Source organism: Schistocerca serialis, chromosome 3 (genome assembly GCF_023864345.2).
Source record: "Schistocerca serialis cubense isolate TAMUIC-IGC-003099 chromosome 3, iqSchSeri2.2, whole genome shotgun sequence".
In the NCBI taxonomy this organism is placed as follows: Eukaryota; Metazoa; Arthropoda; class Insecta; order Orthoptera; family Acrididae; genus Schistocerca; species Schistocerca serialis.
The window spans coordinates 869,782,721-869,802,865 of record NC_064640.1 but is presented as its reverse complement, the minus strand read 5'-3'; the positions used below and the strand labels follow the sequence as shown (position 1 = coordinate 869,802,865).

General features: G+C 44.5%; 1 protein-coding gene across 1 annotated transcript in view; it reads left to right on the top strand.

Annotated features, from left to right (window-relative positions):
• Window positions 1-20,145, top strand: part of LOC126471280 (serine protease filzig) — a 151,443-nt gene that overhangs the window by 95,106 nt on the left and 36,192 nt on the right. Inside the window, exon 3 of the mRNA XM_050099399.1 lies at window positions 11,393-13,778. Within this exon, the coding sequence (XP_049955356.1) occupies window positions 11,393-13,778 (2,386 nt within the window). The remainder of the gene's footprint in view (window positions 1-11,392; window positions 13,779-20,145) is intronic.

The window sequence follows — 20,145 nt, the reverse complement described above, 5'->3', positions numbered from 1 at the left end:
AGTGGAAAAACGTTGTATGGAGTGACGAATCACGGTACACAATGTGGTGATCCGATGACAAGGTGTGGGTATGGCAAATGCCCGGTGAAAGTCATCTGCCAGCGTGTGTAGTGTCAACAGTAAAATTCGAAGGCGGTGGTGTTATGGTGTGGTCGTGCTTCTCGTGGAGGGGGCTTGCACCCCTTGTTGTTTGGCGTGTGGCACTATCACAGCACAGGCGTACATTGATGTTTTAAGCACCTTCTTGCTTCCCACTGTTGAAGAGCAATTCGGGGATGGCGACTGCATCTTTCAACACTATCGAGCACCTGTTCATAATGCACGGCCTGTGGCGGAGTGGTAACACAACAGTACATCCCTGTAATGGACTGGCCTGCACAGAGTCCTGACGTGAATCCTATAAAACACCTTTGGGATGTTTTGGAACACCGACTTCGTGTCAGCTCTCACCGACCGACATCGATACCTCTCGTCAGTGCCGCACTCCGTGAAGAATGGGCTGCCAATCCCCATGAAACCTTCCAGCACTTTCTCTGCCTCGTGATGACTGGGTGTTGTGTGATGTCCTTAGGTTAGTTAGGTTTAAGTAGTTCTAAGTTCTAGGGGACTGATGACCATAGATGTTAAGTCCCATAGTGCTCAGAGCCATTTGAACCTTCCAGCACCTAACTGAACGTAGGCCTGCGAGTATGGAAGCTGTCATTAAGGCTAAGGGTGGGCCATCACCACACTGAATTCCAGCATTACCGATGGAGGGCGCCACGAACTTGAAAGTTATTTTCAGCTTGGTGTCCGGATATTTTTGATCACATAGTGTAGCATTTTTGTACCGAGAGGGAACTTGGCATCGAGAATTAATAATTTATTTACGACTTCTCATTTCCCCTGCGCATTTAGAGAAGTGAAGCTGATATACTCGGGCACTTTGGCGGCAGTGGTGTGTGTTATAACCTAGCGCGATTCCGCTATACCAGGAAAAAGACCTGAGTGGTGACAGCGAAGTACTATCAGCGTTTTCAATTACCTCTCCATGCGAAAGCTAATATTGTAGAGCGCTTCAAATGCACTCTACTTTGATCTCCTAGCTCTTACGCGCCTTTATCGACGACAGCGCCATTTGCTTCCATTAAACGGATTACTATCCAGGGACGCCTACATGTTGACGAAATTTGATTGCGCTTCCGCCGGAATTAATATGGAGGAAAGAGCTCCTCGGTGTTGTAACTTGATTGCAACTCTTTTATAGCTAATAAAGTTTCCTGAGAGATGCGAGTGGGACAATCAGATTTCTGCACTCTTTGATATGGCCGATTGAGCTTCCGAATTCGTCCCGCCTGATTCAGAGAAAGAGTAAATGCTTCATTTTTGCGGGTGAAACTATAAAGGAACGGCAGTATGTATGACGTAATTTCATTTTTTCTTTGACGGAAAAGGTAAAATTTCCCCCGAGAAGAGAATGGACCTGGCTTCAGTCTTGTCTAAGTTTTAAATTGTCGCTTGCAAATTTATATTTTATAATACAGCGACAGATAGAGAGACAGTGGTACGATGATCTGTTCTTCCTGTTTAAATTCTACCTTTCTCTGAGTGTGTTATAATAATGAAAAGCAATTTTTGGTTGCAAGAACCTACGTGCTTTTATTAATATGCACGAAAGCTAGATGAGAGGTTATTTTTCTAACGTTCACCTAAGATATAACAGAGGGCGCGCATGTGTGTTATGATCAGAAAAAGCTGACTGCAAAATGAAAACTCCCACGGCAGAAATTGTTAAAAATATTCATATTTTCCAGGATATTAAATGGTTCAAATGGCTCTGAGCACTATGCGACTTAACTTCTGAGGCCATCAGTCGCCTAGAAGTTAGAACTAATTAAACCTAACTAACCTAAGGACATCACACACATCCATGCCCGAGGCAGGATTCGAACCGGGGACCGTAGCGGGCGCTCGGCTCCAGATTGTAGCGCCTAGAACCGCACGGCCACTCCGGCCGGCTTTCCAGGATATTACGCTGCGATCGAACTTTCTCCAATAAAATCAGTCGGATGACGACATAACAGTTCGGAAAATGTATATAGAGGTGATTATTACTTCTTACTTACAACACTGTATCTTTCCGTACACATCCGAATTTATCTGATTTTCTTCTCTCGATTTTCACGTGAATTTTGTGATGAAGCAAGTTATAAGTTTCTTGAAAGTATTGGAATTTGAGGTCTTGAAATATTGTCGCAGAAGCCTTCCGTGATGTAAAACGCCTCTCTTGCACTCTCCCAGTGTATTTTTTCTCTGTATTTCCAATTGATGATGACAAACAAATATCTGTAGATCATGGACTCATGTCAGCATTGATCAGTTTCAGATCCACATACAAGTGTAAATGATTCAACCCTGAAGATGATCATTGCAGCCCGAAATCGATTATCTATGGATATTTAATTTCCAACTTTGACCAGAATCAAAGAGAAAAATTGCTGGAGCGCTATAATCTTCATGGCAACAACGCCGTAACCGTCCCATTGGATGAACTGTAACGTAACCACAGCGAAGGACACGTGATTCAGTTTTTAACATTTACGGAATTTAAAATATTCTTTAATCCGCAAAAATATTTTCTTTATTTTCTAGTCATTTTCGATTGTATCGTCATCATCAAATATGTCTGTCTTACTAAACTGGGATACAGTATATAAAAACTTGTATCCAAGATAAGCACTGTCAGCAGATGTACAATATAACAAAACTGCACGGTTAAGAAATGAAGATTTTCATTAACTTAGGGTCACCGTCATCATACTGTGCTTGCAGCTGTGGCGAAAGCAACTCATCTTGTAGGTGGTAATACAGTATGTTGACGGTGAACGTACACTACAGGTAATTAATGTTTGTTTACCGTACGCTTCTATTATGCTGTACATCTTTTGAAAATGCCTATCTTGGCTACAAATTTTTATGATTTATGTGCTAGGGTAGTAAGACAGGCGTATCTCATGATGAGACCATAGATCGAAACCGGTTATAAAATTAAGAAAAAAATTGCATTCAGAGACTGTTTTAAATTCTACAAACCTCCCACTGAAGTTTGTTGATATGTTTCTGTGGCGCTCTTACCTTTACATGTGACGAATACCAGAGTTGTTCCCTGAACTTTCTCTGTCTTCCTTTAATCGAAATGTGTAAGGGTGCCAGACCCTCAAACACTCAGCAAATCGTAGACCAACGGTTTCTTAAGCAGCTTCTTCGGGGATGAATGACACTTCTTTGGGATTCTTTCCTGAGGTCTCTATCCCGCAGCTTCCTTCTCCAGTGCTACGTTTATGTCATCGTTCCACCTTAAATTACTCCCGTCAGATACTCAATATTTCAGAATGTATCCTTCATTTTACGGCAGATATTGAGCGGGTTTGGAATTTCCTAATAGATTAAAACTGTTTGCCAGACCGAAACTCGAACCAGGCACTTGCCTTTTGTGGGCACACACACACACACACACACACACACACACACACACACACACCAACTGAGCTATTCAGGTACAATACACGACACACTTTCACAGCTTCTATTCTGCCAATAGTTATACTACTTTCCAGACTTTCCAGAAGCTCTCATGCATACCTTGTTGCACAGCACTCCTGGATGACAGAACACTGCAGAAAGATGGCTTAGCCACAGTCTGTCGGTTGTTTCCAGAAATAATCTCTCACTCGGCAGCGGAATGTGCGTTGCTTTGAAATTTCTTGACAGATGAACAGTAAAAGACAAGGTTCTAGATTCAAGTCCCAGTCCGGTACATAATTTTTATCTATCAGGAAGTTTCAAAAGAGCATACATTCCGCTGCCGAGTGAAAGACTCTTTGTTAAAAGAACTCAAGCTTTCGCTAAGCCATCTCTCCACAACATCTTTTCTTGCAGGAGTGGTAGTCCAGCAAGATATACAGGAAAACTTCTGTGAAGTAGGAAAGAGGGATTCGCAGAAATAAAGCTGTGATGGCGGGCCGTGAGCTGTATGTGGATAGCTCACTCGGTAAGATTGTTGCACGTGAAACGGTAACTCCAGATTTCGAATTCCGGTCCGACAAACGGATTTAATAAATCAGGATATTTCAAACACTCTAGATGCTACACAATATTTGCACGAAGCTTAACATCTGCAAGCCTAACTGCATTTAACAAAAGACGACGATGTCTCATCACCAAGAATGGCATATTGGGTTGTGTTTCCTAGATAATTTCAGTAAAATCACAGACCTATTCTAATATTCAGTATGCACTTACTTATGAGGGAACTCTCCATCGCACACCCCTCAGATTTAGAGGTAAGATGGCCCAGTGGACACTCTGTCAAAAACTGAAGACAGATCAAGCATCAAAAAAGGAGGAAAGTGTACTGAACGGTGAAAAAGAAAGAAAAATAGGAACAGTTAACGGTCCAAGTAAAAGAAGTGCAATAACAAGCAGCATTAATTAGCAACGGTTTCGTTGGTAAGTGTTGGGCTGCCAAGCGCGCTAGCCGTGTTCGAAACTCGCTCGTGCCGCTTATTTATTTATTTCTTTTGTCACAACATTATGAACTGTCCGTCCGGTCACGGAAATGTTTGTTATCTTTCTGTAGTTTTGGCCGTTGTCATACTATACATTGGTTATAGAATAAGAGTCATGTGGTAAAAATACGTTACCGTAGCAAGTAAATGAGATGAATAGCGAGAGCAAGCGAGATACCACATAGACGTCTCACAGAAATGAAAACAACAAATAAATGGGTGTGAACTATGTTAGAACAAAAGAATACAAGAGTCAACACTTCCAAAACGGAATGCAACTTCAAAAACGTTAAAAACATATGTTTCGACAGAGCACAGAGAAGCTGTGTGAGTGTGAAACTGTTGCGTTCATTCGTTGCAGCTTATGTGACAAACTATTATGTTTTCATCATTTCCTTGGGAGTGATCACATTCACATTCATACAAACACCTGTATCGGACAGGACGCATATCTCACTCACCTACCAGTCGTACAAATTGGGTACGTCGATAAGAGATTCCTATCATATGACACGCGTACTATCACGAATGCCGTGTATGACACATCAGACGTGTTTTCCGCCGGAGTGGCCGAGCGGTTCTAGGCGCTACAGTCTGGAACCAAGCGACCGCTACGGTCGCAGGGTCGAGTCCTGCCTCGGGCAAGGGTGTGTGTGATGTCCTTCGGTTACTTAGGTTTAAGTAGTTCTAAGTTGTAGGGGACTTATGACCTAAGATGTTGAGTCCAATAGTGCTCAGAGTCATTTGAACCATTTTTGAAGACGTGTTTTCCGGTGCAGGATTCTGTTAACTTATAGCCTTGTCATCTAATGTTTGCGGTTCCCATTCGAAAGCCACCACCTTTCGACTGCTAATACAGCAGTTGTGCAGAATCAACTGTCCTTATAGGTCGCTACCTTACACCTCTCTGTTGCAAACATATGTTACACCAACGAACACAAATTTGAATAAAGCGAACAGCGGAAAAAGAATTGGCATGATACAGGATTGAACACGGCTCACGCACCTGGCAAGCCAATACCGTAACCACTTCACAACGATGCCATTTCTCTCCCCTCTTGCTCTATACTGCACTTCTTGTTCTTGGATCGTTCACTGTTTCTACTATGCTTTTTTTTCACAGTTCAGTACACCTACTTCCTGTTTTCATGCTTTATCTGTGTTCAGTTTTTGACGGGCTGTCCACTGGGCTCTCTTACCATTAAATCTGAGGGGGCTGCGATGAAGAGTTTCCCATCCTACCTCACTACGGTATGGAAATATAGCGAAGGGTTAGAGACACCGATGAAACTCAATGTCGGTGTGGTCTATCTGAGAAGCTTATAGTAGTGTTTCAGGTTAGGTTGTGCTGAGAAATAATTTTTAAGGAAAAAAATTGATACGATATTCTGTTTCCGAGTTTATTGGCATTAGCCAGACACAATTAGTGTCAGTTGTTTTCACAGCGTAGAGAAGAGCACATGGTACTACTCAGTCTTTGGCTCGGATTCGATTCTTACTATCGCACCATGTACAATATTTGTATCGCTCTCTTGTTCAGTTTTAGGAAGCCAAATAAAGAACACGTTTGGTGACACCGTTCAAAAATGGCTCTGAGCACTATGGGACTTAACATCTGTGGTCATCAGTCCCCTAGAGATTAGAACTACTTAAACCTAACTAACCTAAGGACATCACACACATCCATGCCCGAGACAGGATTCGAACCTGCGACCGTAGCGGTCACGCGGCTCCAGACTGAAGCGCCTAGAACCGCACGGCCGCACCGGCCGGTGGTGACACCGTCTCTGATGGTCCGCTTGATCTGCGCGCAACGGGTTGACTGACTAACTTCTGTACTAATTAACTCGGAAACCGCTTAATGTACTGAATTCACTCTGAGTAATTATTTCTCAGCACAAGCCACACTGCAACATCCTTACAAGCTTTCCAAGCTGTTTCTGACTCCTATATAAAGTCCTCAGGACAGAGGAAGTTGAATTTCATAAGCTTGACGGACAAAATTTTAGCAACCCACTTAAAAGATCACACTGGTCGCTTTGTAGCGATGCAGATGATCTAGAATTGGTACCAGGTAGTCACGAGACCCTTCAGAGCTGCCGCAAAATGGTTCAAATGGCTCTGAGCACTATGGGACTTAACATCTGAGGTCATCAGTCCCCTAGAACTTAGAACTACTCAAACCTAACTAACCTAAGGACATCACACACATCCATGCCCGAGGCAGGATTCGAACCTGCGACCGTAGCGGTCGCACGGTTCCAGACTGAAGCGCGTAGAACCGCTCGGTCACATCGGCCGGCAGAGCTGCCGTAATTATAACAGTGTAGTTTTGTACATGTACTAGTTGGTTGTTTGGAATTAGAGGAGAAATACTGGTTGCAGAAAAGAGCCATCGGGTTTGCACGTGCCCATGATCACACCGTGAATGAGTATGATTCAACTGTTGATGTATCAACGCGGACAGTCCAAGGTGTCTACAAGGAATGGTTTACCACTCGCAGTCGTGTGCCACTGCGAAGAACAGTTGTTGTAGGAAGATCCCAAACAACAGTGACTGATTTACGAATGCCACTCCTTGTCAGTGACAGTCAGTTTAAATCTCGAAAGAAACTGCTATTTTCAGTGAATACACGTTCATCTCAACTAGTTTCCGAACGAACATTGCTAAGAGAACTGCATGTAGTAGACTTTGGTGTCGGGTGTGTTGCAAAAACCAGTTTCCGAACGAACATTGCTAAGAGAACTGCATGTAGTAGACTTTGGTGTCGGGTGTGTTGCAAAACGCCTATACACGCAGTGGTACATAGAATGGAATTCTTGTTGGTCAAACACATGCACTGAAAGTGGTTGACAGTAAGCCTCTTTTCAAGCGAAGCAAGGCATCTAGTGCGCCGACAGATCAAAGAGGCGTTTAAACTGCCGTGTGTGGAGGGTTTGTTTCATGTCAGGGGTGGCTTTATATGTTGGGAACAGTTTTCGTATCATGAATTGGGCACACTTATTCATGTTATAGTGAACCTGAACCAGGTTGTTCATTTCAACATTCTTGATTATACGTGTCGGCCTTCCTTTTACATCTTCGTGATGAGTATGCTGAAGAATCTCTCGTCCTTCAGGACGTCAACAACCATAATCTCGTGGATGTAAGCATACGTCCTTGGTTTGAAGAACACTCAGGGGCCTTATCGTACCCTGACTGGCCCGCTAAACCTACTGAGCTCTGTCCCATACAATTTGTCTTACATTGCTTGGTACTGTGGGTGAAACGTAGCTGTCAAAACCCATGAGGTATGGTAGCTCCACAGGATCGAAAATGATGTGTGGAGTGGCTGACTGGGACACCCCGAGGGGCAAGTTCAGTCGCCTAGCTGGATAAATTTTTTTCCTACGTGCACAGCAGCACCTTTCCGAAATGGGAGAGCATAAAACGAAGAACTTACACATAATCGTCAATGAATGGCTTCAGCTGCATGTCGCATACCTAAAGATACTTGTGGACTCTTCTTCGCCGCATTGAGGCCATTATCGAGGCCAGAAACGGTGTTACACGGTATTAGCGTCATGTCATGCGGGCCTGATTTACATCGACATAAACACGCAGCAAGCTATAATACGGTGCGCGTCAAAGGGTACCTAGTAACACTGTTAGTTATACCCTTTCCTGCTCCACACGCAAATAGATAGAGGAAAAACCAGCTGGCTACGTTCTTCCGTATGAGCCCGGTTTCTCGCATCTTGTCTTCGCGGTCCTTATATAAGATGCATGTTCGTGGCAGTAAAGTCATTCTGCATTTTTCGCAAATATCGGTTTTCTAAACTTTGTCAATAGTGGTTCGTGGAAAGAACGTTTTCTTCCCTCGAGGGATTCCTGACTAAGTCCATGGAACATTTCCGTAACAGTCGTATGTTGGTACACGCCTCGGAAGGGCTTCAAAGTTTTCCTTTAAGCCGACGTGGTGAGAATCTCAACCACTGGACCAGTACTCAAGAATAGGTCGCACAAACCTTCTGAAAGTAGTCTCCTTTATAGATGTCCTACACTTTCCCAGGATTCTCCTCTTACACCGAAGAGGACCATTCGCCTTCCCTGTAAACGGCCTTACGTGCTCGTTTTATTTTGCAGTTTGCTACGTTAAGCCGATATGTTTAATCGACGTGATTGTGTCAAGCAGCACATCACTGATATCGTGTTCGAACACGACAGGGTCGTTTTTCTTATTCATTTTCATTAACATATATTTTTTCACATTTACAGCAATCTGCCATTCATCACACCAAGCAAACGTTGTATCCGAGTCATCAGGTATCATCCTACAGTCATTCGAAGGCGACACTTCCCCACATTACAACGCCATCAGACTGCTACTGCCGCTGTCTGTCAGATTGTTTATGTATTAGAGAACAATACTGGGTTCTACTACCCTTTCCTGGGGGCACTCCTAGCAATACCTCTGACTCACGAAAGCACTCAGGTTCAGGACAACTTGCTCACCTCCATTACCTGAAAAGCTATACAATTGGTTCTTGTGGAATACATAGTGATTCATACGAGTACCCAAAAAATCAACTATATTATGTTTTGCCGGCCGCGGTGGTCTCGCGGTTCTAGGAGCGCAGTCCGGAACCGCGCGACTGCTACGGTCGCAGGTTCGAATCCTGCCTCTGGCATGGATGTGTGTGATGTCTTTAGGTTAGTTAGGTTTAAGTAGTTCTAAGTTCTAGGGGACTGATGACCACAGCTGTTAAGTCCCATAGTGCTCAGAGCCATTTGAACCATTTTTTTATGTTTTAAAATAAATAACTGGTAGTCAAATGAAAACAAGACAGATGGAAATTAAGTAAACTGTTCACTCTTTCAAAAGTAATCATCGTAATCGTTAATAAATTTATTCCACTTAGGGACAAGATGGTCAGTGTCTTAACGGAAAAATGTTTACGGTTGCCTACGGAACCACGATTGTATACCGACCTCTTCGTCGGAAGCAAACTCACAGAACGGGCTCCAAACACATGGAAGTCGAATGGGGAGAGGTCGGAACTGTATAGAGGATGTGTAACGGCCTCCCAGCGAAATAGCTGCAGCGTAGTCGAAACAACCTGCCAACAAAACTCCCACTCACATGTTGCCCAATTTGTTTCAATTACGCTGCATTACTTTCGCTGGGAATCCCTTACACATCCTCCATACAGTCACGACCTCTCCCCATATGAATTCCATATTTTTGGAGCCCCGAAGAAAGACGTTCGCGGTCATCAATTTGCTTCGGAATAAGATGTGCACGCCTGAGTACCATCATAGTTCTGTAGTCTCCCCGTCCCCACCCTCTTGTTGCCCAAAGCTGGCTTGTTAATGTTTGGAGTAAATCAGTAACTTGGGAGGCCGATCACATTTCTACAGCACTGGCCACGATAAGATAGTGACACACTGCAGCGAGTGACAGGCACAGTCGAATTTAAATAACCAGTTCTGTTAATAACAAAAATACTTATCTTTCTTGTTGCTTTTCTTTGTTGTATATTGATGGCCCGTTGGGCATTTTATTTCTGTGTTTTATCTTTGTATAATCGTCTAGAGTGTGTCCGGGTTGATGTTTCGATAATAATATGAATTCTGGTGGACTTTCTGCAGAATTATATATATATATTTTCAATCGCCGGCCGGAGTGGAACCGCGCGACCGCTACGGTCGCAGGTTCGAATCCTACCTCGGGCATGGATGTGTGTGATGTCCTTAGGTTAGTTAGGTTTAAGTAGTTCTAAGTTCTAGGGGACTGATGACCTCAGAAGTTAAGTCCCATAGCGCTCAGAGCCATTTGAGCCATTTTCAGTCATTTCACTTCAGAATGCATGTCAATAAAACACACATATCTCGTTCTCCATCCTCGCACTTCAAACTCGTACAACGAACTGCCCAAGAGAACAAACATTTACCTCTAACGACAAAGAAATTACTAATTACTATCATACATCGATTTATTTATGCAGAACAATCATTGGCACGTATATTTCATAAATAAAATACAATTAATTGTCTATGTTTTTTGACAAGTCCATAATCATCCTGGTAATTACATTAAGTATTTATAAACGTTGACATTTAAACATTTTCGCATAGTTATGTAGAAGTGGATTTTTGGATTTTATATCTTCGGTGCGGTATCGTTCACTTCATATGATCTAAGATCGGTTGAACATTTATCTCACCATTATCAGTTTTATTACAGTAGGCAACCGCAAACAGTTTTTCATGAAGGCTCTGACAGTTCTGTCTTATAGTTGGATAAATATATTAACAGCTACAGCGATTACTTTTGGAATAATAAACAGTTTACTTACTTTTTCTCTATCTGTCTCATTTTCATTTGACTGCCCGTTATACATAATAATTTTAGGGTTACATTATTAATTTTTCGGATGAAGGGTTTATCAGAAATCTGTCACTGTTGCAGTACATATATTTTTGGCGTCTAGTTTAGAATCGACTTATTTATCCTCAAGCCAGACTTACTGAGGCTGCATTGAATGTGCCTGATCTTAATGACAACCATCTAAAATTAGCAATACATGCATCACACAGTGACGGTAGATGAATGTCACAATACACATATGCTCACCATATAAGTCAGCATCATGTTGATGTTTGGATTGAGACTGAACCGTTCTGTTCGAAACTAATCGCCAAAAATATATGTGCTACAACTGTAAAAGATTTGTAATAAACTCTTCGCGAAATAAAAGGGCTGCTGGTTCCACAGCAACAAAACGTTGAAGTTACATAGTTTGTCAAATTCCTGATTGATCTCGAAGTAGTGAAGTATATGTGTTTAATCGTGTTGATGCAGGTCGCAAGCTGTTCGGCGGGTACCGTATCGTGCCGAAGGCGTGCCGCTCGCCGGAGATGGAGCCCACGGAGCGCGGGGTATGCATGTTCAACCTGGAGTGCACACAGCGCATGGGCACGGTGGTGGGCACCTGCGTCGACGGCTTCCTGTTCGGTACGTGCTGCCGCCTGCCGCCCGACGCCGACGAGCTGGCCCTGCCCGACGACATCCCCGCGGAGGACGTGCTCAACGCCGCCGACGCGCCGCCGCCACCGTCGCCGGCAGCGCCACCGCCACCCCCGCCGCCCCCGCCCGGGCTCTTCGACGGCCTACTGCTGACGCCGGCCCACATGCCGCAGCCGCAACCGCCGCCCGACACCGTCCTCGTCCACCAGAACGGCTCGCACGTCCACGACTCGGGCGACCTGCAGGACCTGTTCGAGCCCGCCACGCACTACAACGTGTCCGGCCCTCACGAGCCCGAGACCGACATTCTGTTCGAAGCTAGTCGACCCGAGCCCGAGCTCAGCACGTTCAGCTACGTCGGCAGTAACGCGGTAGCGGCAGACGTGTCCCAGACCCAAGACGGCAGCCCCTTACTCCACACTACAGAGAAGTCCTCGACGACTGCTGGAACTTCCTATTCAACTGCCGGCACCAGTAAATCCACTTCGTTCTCCTACACATATTACAGCTCGCCTGGTTTAGAACACACACCTGAAAATAAACTCACCACCCAGCCACTGCCACCTGGAGGCTATATCACTCTTTTCTCCACAACAACGAGTCCTATTGCCGATTCCACTAGGCCAGGAAATGTTCCTCCCTCGCAACCAGATAACGACGACACTAGACTGACGTATTCGTCCCCAAAATTCACGACCGCGCCAGACTCTTACTCTTCGACGCGCAAAGCGACGACTAAACCTGTGTTTACGACAGCAGTACATTACACTTTCAGACAGGAGACGACTACGAGGAAACTGACTCCAGACGACGATGGAATGGTGCAAATAGCTACCATCAGTGCTGACGACAAATTCACTAAACCACCAATGAGTACGAGTATTACCAGTAATAATGCCGACTCCATAAACCAAATAATAACTATGCTCAACGAGACAGGTCTCGACATCCTGGACCCTCAACCCGAACCTTTACCTGAGGTGACACTTACATCTACAGCCTCTAGCGGGCAGCAGAGTGGGCTCTCCACATGGGTGTCTGTCGATGACAAACCGCAGTGGACCTCCCACAATACAATTAGTCCGACATCTCTGGGAACCGAAAGCTCCTCGAAGAAACCTCTATTTTCTTCTACCACTTATTATACTACAAAGACGACATCTAGACCTTCAATATATACAACATCTGCACTGAACTTTCCAGAAAAGGACTCTGTGAGTCCTGTCGTCTTCCCAACCTTGCAAGAGGTGCCCCTGACATCTGTTCCCACTCACTCTAAGCCACCTGCTCCAACGGTAATAGTGCTGAGCCCGCCTAACTCAGCTTATACCACTCAAAACTTTCCGACAGTACATATTTCCACTAGGAGGCCGCCACCATACACCTTCTACACACCAGCAGCTGACGAAGTTACTAGTGAATCGGTAACGAAGAAACCCTCCTTCTCACAGAGACCTACTTCAACCGCGACGAAACTGGCAAGCACGACTGTCAAAGTAACTCCAGTTACTTCCCGACCATCGACTACTGTGACAGTCCGACCAATCTCCAGTCACGTCCCACCTATTACTAAACGCCCTCCTACAGTTACTGCTGTGACTGGAACCTTAGGTACTACTACCGTGACTAAAAGACCTACGACATACTCGACATCGACGGAGTACGATCAGGTAACGTCAATCGCTGACCTCGTGAACTTTCCACCAGTGCGGAACCCGCAGCTGAACATGAGCGTATCGCAGCAGGAGACTCTGCAAGTTGTGCTGGCGACAGAACCGAGTTCCGAGCCGAGTCACGAGGTACCACTGGTGCCGGACGACAACGACATTACCACGCCGGAATTCGTGGAGGACGAGAAGTTCGACGATAAGATGCAGGCGTTCGTGAACAAGATAGTGCAGTCGCTGCAGGGCAACTTCCAGGATCTGGAGGAGGTGATCTACAAGCCGCGCAACGTGACGACGGTGGCGCCGCCAGGGGCGCAGTCGACGACTCGTCGGCCTACTCGTCGGCCGACGCAGCCCGGCAGCACGACTCGTCGGCCGACGCGCCGCCCCAGCACGGGCTCGACGACTCGCCGCCCCGCCACCGCAGCCGCCGTGGCAGCCTCCACCACGAGGAGACCCTCCGCCACCCCCACCAGGCGGCCGTCGACACCCAACAGGCGGCCAACCACCGCCAGTACCACCAGAAGGCCGTCGTCCTCGCAGAGTACCACAAGGTATAGTAAACAAAAATTACTTCAATATCAGTCCCATTAGTTTATTTCTCCAATAATCATTCTACAGTGATGTAGAACGCCGTCAACGAAAATATGCAGTAAGGAATACGAGCAGACATGTGTCTTTTATGAGGAGAGGTGACGACCGTAGTCTTGTTGAAGGAACCATCCCAGCATTTGACTGAAATGATTTAGGAAAGTAATGTAATCCTCGCATAACATTCGGTACCTGTGCAATCGACTGTCATTATGTGTGCTTCATTAGCGCAAAAGGCATCAAAGGAAATACAGGGTGTCCAGAAAAGGGCTCCCTGATTTCAAAATTAAATATTTCGAAAACAAAGATCGATAGAGGAATGCAGTAAACGGTATGTTTATTGTGAAAGCTGTAAGAAGTTTATACAGCAGTTTGAAATAATAATTACAAAAGCTGTTAACAGATGGCGCTGTACGCTATACAGCTCATATCAGCATACATAAGTGAAATAATCGTATGAAAACAATCTTTGCAAAGAATCACATCACAATGTTTTCAAATATTTCGCCATTGGCACTACAGAGGTGGCGCAAACGAAGAATGAAATTCGCCATCACATTTCGTAGTGTCTCAACCGAAATGGAGTCACATGCCACAGAGATCGCCGATTCAAGCTCGTCCATTGTGGCGGGATGCTTCGGGTAGACCATGTCTTTCACTGTGCCACACAAAAAAAAGTCACAGGGAGTCAAATTCGGCGAATATGGAGGCCAATCCATGCCTGCACAAGTAAATTTGGGATATTCCAAAGCAATGACTCGATTCCCGAAGTATTCCTCAAGAAAGCGAAACACTTGTTCGGTCCGATGTGGTCGGGCTCCATCTTGCATAAACCATTCAGTACCTGGTCGATCCTCTAACGCTTGCCGTGTGGCGACAAATTGTTCCAAAATTGCAACGTAACGTGCACCAGTGACCGTTCCTCGAATGAAAAAAGGGCCAATAATGCCTCTGTTGCATACTGCAGCCCACACAGTAACTTTAGGAGAATACAGGGGTTTCGCTTCACACCAATATCGCTTTTCTGAACCCCAAAATCGCCAGTTCTGCTTATTCACGTATCCATTCAGGTGGAAGTGTGCTTCATCTGTAAACCAGATGCAGCCAACATCAAATCCTTCACTATCAGTCATTGTGAGCATCTGATTAGCAAAGGCAACCCTTTGTTGCACAGCTCGTACGGGTATGGCCCGGTGCGTTTGAATTTTGAATGGAAACATGTGTAGGCTTTTTCTCAGTATTTTCTGCGTGCTGGAACGCTTCAAACCAGTCTCAGATGCAATTCTACGGACGGATGACATTGGATTTCGCTGAATAATTCCAGAAACTGTGGCGATATTTTCAGGCGTAACTGCGGTTTGCTTGCGGCCAACATGCCCCACTAGATCATCAGTTACGCTGCCTGTTCGTTGAAATTTTGCGAAGAGCTTAGGAATGGTTTTCGCATCGGGTCCTTTTGGAACATTAAATCGTGCTTGAAAACTTCGCCTTGTTGCCGTAGGACTCTCTTCTATCCTGTGGTACTCTAGCACTAGAAAAATGCGTTGTTCAATGGAGTACATGGTTTTAATCTCTTCATTCGGTACGCTAACCTCCTTTCACGTTTCAGTAATGGAACAGATCGCTCTGGGCTTCGGATCACTATTTATACTAGGCATTACGTATGGCGATTACAGCGCCATCTGTTAGCAGCTTTTGTAACTATTATTTCAAACTGCTGTATAAACTTCTTACAGCTTTCACAATAAACATACCGTTTACTGCATTCCTCTATCGATCTTTGTTTTCGAGGTATTTAATTTTGAAATCAGGGAGTCCTTTTCTGGACACCCTGTATATCGTAAGTGTACAACTATTCGTTATAATGACACATGGATACCGGGTGATCAAAAAGTCAGTATAAATTTGAAAACTTGATAAACCACGGAATAATGTAGATAGAGAGGTAAAAATTGACACTCATGCTTGGAATGACATGGGGTTTTATTAGAACCAAAAAGAAACAAAGTTCACAAACTGTCCGACAGATGCGCGTCGTTTGGTGATGATCGTGTGCTCAGCCGCCACTTACGTCATGCTTGGCCTCCCAGGTCCCAAGGCCTCTGTCCGTGCGATTATTGACTTTGTGGTTACTTGAAGCCGCAAGTGTATCGTGGTCGACCGACAGCTCTAGGGATGCTGAAACACAACATCCACCGCCAATGCATAACCATAACTCCAGACATGCTTTGCAGTGCTGTTCATAACATTATTCCTCGACTACAGCTATTGTTGAGGAAATTGGGTGGACATATTGAGCATTTCCTGTAAAGAACATCATCTTTTATTTGTCTTACTTTATTATGCTAATTATTGCTATTCTGATCAGATGAAGCGCCATCTGTCGGACATTTTTTGAACTTTTGTATTTTTTTGGTTCTAATAAAACCCCATGTCATCACAAGCATGTGTGTCAATTTGTATTTCTCTATCTACATTATTCCGTGATTTATTCAGTTTTCAAATTTATACTGACTTTTTGATCACCCGGTATATTGTACTAATAACGAATTGGTACAAACATGGGTAATTATAAAGATTAATTTTGATCAGTTAGACGAAATTGGCTTTTAATAACAGAGCTGCAGTTGTTGAAATTTTAATAATAGAAGGAAATAGAATGGTTGCCAGCCATGAAGTGGACAATTATTCTTAAAACTGAATGAGTTAGATTGAATTCCACAACAATGAATGACACGTGCACGGGCGACAACGGTCATTACTTACACGGGAGCTCAATTCAATACGCAGGCGAACACAAAATTTATTTGATGAGTCATTCTGATATTCAGCATTTTATAATTAAGTAAAATCAAAGCTAAATAAATTATTATCTCGAGCGACGCGGAGAGACGTAGCGTAACCATAATGTTTAATGTTATCGATTTTAACTAACCACTCTTTCCAAATAGTCTAAACTCAGTGCCAAAAATATGATAATTAACAATAATGACACAAAAAATAGCAGCAATGTACTAATGCAACGCAAAAACACGATAACCAAGAGATCGATACATGAAATTACCAAACACACAAAATGAATAATATACACACATCAAAAAAAGTTTTGCATCACCCCGGTTCCCAGAACTCCTGAAGATAGACTTTGGCTGTGGATATTGTATCACAGACACAGTCCCTTTGACTGTTCAGAGATGTCACTAAACCCACCCAAGCCATGCATGTACAGCACCTATTAGACATAGGGGGTCCGACAGCCGACCAGTTCCAGTCATTCCACCAGGAAAGAGGTACACGGCTCGAGTTGTCTATAGTTCAACTATATCTAGACGGTCCATACCGCGGTTCGATCGCGTCCGCATTGTTACTTTCTGTCAGGAAAGGGAAGTATTCAGGCATCTCGGAGTGAACCAAAGCGATGTTGTTCGGACATGGAGGAGTTACAGAGAGACAGGAATTGTCGATGACAGGCCTCGCTCAGGCCGCCCAAGGACTACCACTGCAGTGGATGACCGCTACCTACGGATTATGGCTCGGAGGAACCCTGACAGCAACGCCACCATGTTGAGTAATGCTTTTCGTGCAACCACCGGACGTCGTGTTACGAATAAAACTGTGAGCAATAGGCTGCATGATGCGCAACTTCACTGTCGACGTCCATGGCGAGGTCCATCTTTGCAACCACGCAGCGTGGTACAGATAGTCCCAGCAACATGCCGAATGGACCGCTCAGGATTGGCATCACGTTTTCTTCAACGATGAGTGTCAGATATGCCTTCAACCATACAATCGTTGGAGACGTGTTTGAAGGCACCCTGATCAGGTTGAACCCCTTAGGCACACTGTCCAGCGTGTGCAGCAAGGTGGAGGTTCCCTGCTGTTTTGAGGTGGCATTTTGTGGGGCCGAAGTACGCCGCTGGTGGTGATGGAAGGCGCCATAATGGCTGTACGATACGTGAATGTCATCCTCTGACCGATAGTGCTACCATATCGGCAGCATATTGGCGAGGCATTCGTTTTCATGGACGACAATTCGTGCCACCATCGTGCACATCTTGTGAATAACTTCCTTCAGGATAACGACATCGCTCGATTAGAGTGGGCAGCATGTTCTCCACACGTGAACCCTATCGAATATGCCTGGGGTAGATTGAAAAGGGCTGTTTACGGACGACGTGACCCACCAACCACTCTGAGGGATCTACGCCGAATCGCCGTTGAGGGGTGGGACAATCTGGACAAACAGTGCCTTGATGAACTTGTAGATAGTATGCCACGACGAATACAGGCATGCATCAATGCAAGAGGACGTGCTACTGGGTATTAGAGGTACATGTGTGTACAGCAATCTGGACCACCACGTCTGAAGGTCTCGCTGTATGGTGGTACAACATGAAATGTGTGGTTTTCATGAGCGATAAAAAGGGCGGAAATGATGTTTATGTTGATCTCTATTCCAATTTTCTGTACAGGTTCCGGAACACTCGGAATTGAGGTGTTGCAAAACTTTTTTTGATGTGTGTATTTGAAGAAGTTTATAAAATCCACTATCTTCTGCCAGATATCAGAATTTCAGCAGAGTATGAACATAACTTTCAAATAGTTAATTAATATTGCGGAAGTAAAAAATTTACGTAATGGCTTTGATTAACTAAAAGAAATTGCTCTTTCAATTTAAGAGAGAAGTTCTTTACTTTGTGGCGAATTCATCATTTTTACATTGAAATATTTCTCTCATTCATAATACGATTCTCGGCTGTTACAATGATAAGACATCGACCCTGCTTACAGCAGTAAATACTGTAAGGCTATGACTAAGTCACACACACTAAAGATATCATCCAAAGAAAACTTTACAAAACTGGCAAGTCTTTTACATTGCTGGTTGCCTCAAATGGTACAGTCTTACTTCACTTGAAGCTCCTGGCGCAACGTATTAGTTCGTCGGCCGCAGTTACATTGACCATGGCTCATCTTCCAGTTGTGAGTAGCTTTTAAATATCCTTTAGCCACACAGTAGTTTTCCTTTATAATTCTCGTAAGCCTCTTCATTAATGTACACTGTGCTGTGGTCTGCATAACTACAGGGTTATTACAAATGATTGAAGCGATTTCACAGCTATACAATAACTTTATTATTTGAGATATTTTCACAATGCTTTGCACACACATACAGAAACTCAAAAAGTTTCTTTAGGCATTCACAAATGTTCGATATGTGCCCCTTTAGTGATTCGGCAGACATCAACCCGATAATCAAGTTCCTCCCACACTCTGTGCAGCATGTCCCCATCAATGAGTTCGAAAGCATCGTTGATGCGAGCTCGCAGTTCTGGCACGTTTCTTGGTAGAGGAGGTTTAAACACTGAATCTTTCACATAACCTCACATAAAGAAATCGCATGGGGTTAAGTTGGGAGAGCGTGGAGGCCATGACATGAATTGCTGATCATGATCTCTACCACTATCGATCCATCGGTTTTCCAATCTCCTGTTTAAGAAATGCCGAACATCATGATGGAAGTGCGGTGGAGCACCATCCTGTTGAAAGATGAAGTCGGCGCTGTCGGTCTGCAGTTGTGGCATGAGCCAATTTTCCAGCATGTCCAGATACACGTGTCCTGTAACGTTTTTTTCGCAGAAGAAAAAAGGGCCGTAAACTTTAAACTGTGAGATTGCACAAAACACGTTAACTTTTAGTGAATTGCGAATTTGCTGCACGAATGCGTGAGGATTCTCTACCGCCCAGATTCGCACATTGTGTCTGTTCACTTCACCATTAAGAAAAAATGTTGCTTCATCACTGAAAACAAGTTTCGCACTGAACGCATCCTCTTCAATGAGTTGTTGCAACCGCGCCGAAAATTCAAAGCGTTTGACTTTGTCATCGGGTGTCAGGGCTTGTAGCAATTGTAAACGGTAAGGCTTCTGCTTTAGCCTTTTCCGTAAGATTTTCCAAACCGTCGGCTGTGGTACGTTTAGCTCCCTGCTTGCTTTATTCGTCGACTTCTGCGGGCTACGCGTGAAACTTGCCCGCACGCGTTCAACCGTTTCTTCGCTCACTGCAGGCCGACCCGTTGATTTCCCCTTACAGAGGCATCCAGAAGCTTTAAACTGCGTATACCATCGCCGAATGGAGTTAGCAGTTGGTGGATCTTTGTTGAACTTCGTCCTGAAATGTCGCTGCACTGTTATGACTGACTGATGTGAGTGCATTTCAAGCACGACATACGCTTTCTCGGCTCCTGTCGCCATTTTGTCTCACTGCGCTCTCGAGCGCTCTGGCGGCAGAAACCTGAAGTGCGGCTTCAGTCGAACAAAACTTTATGAG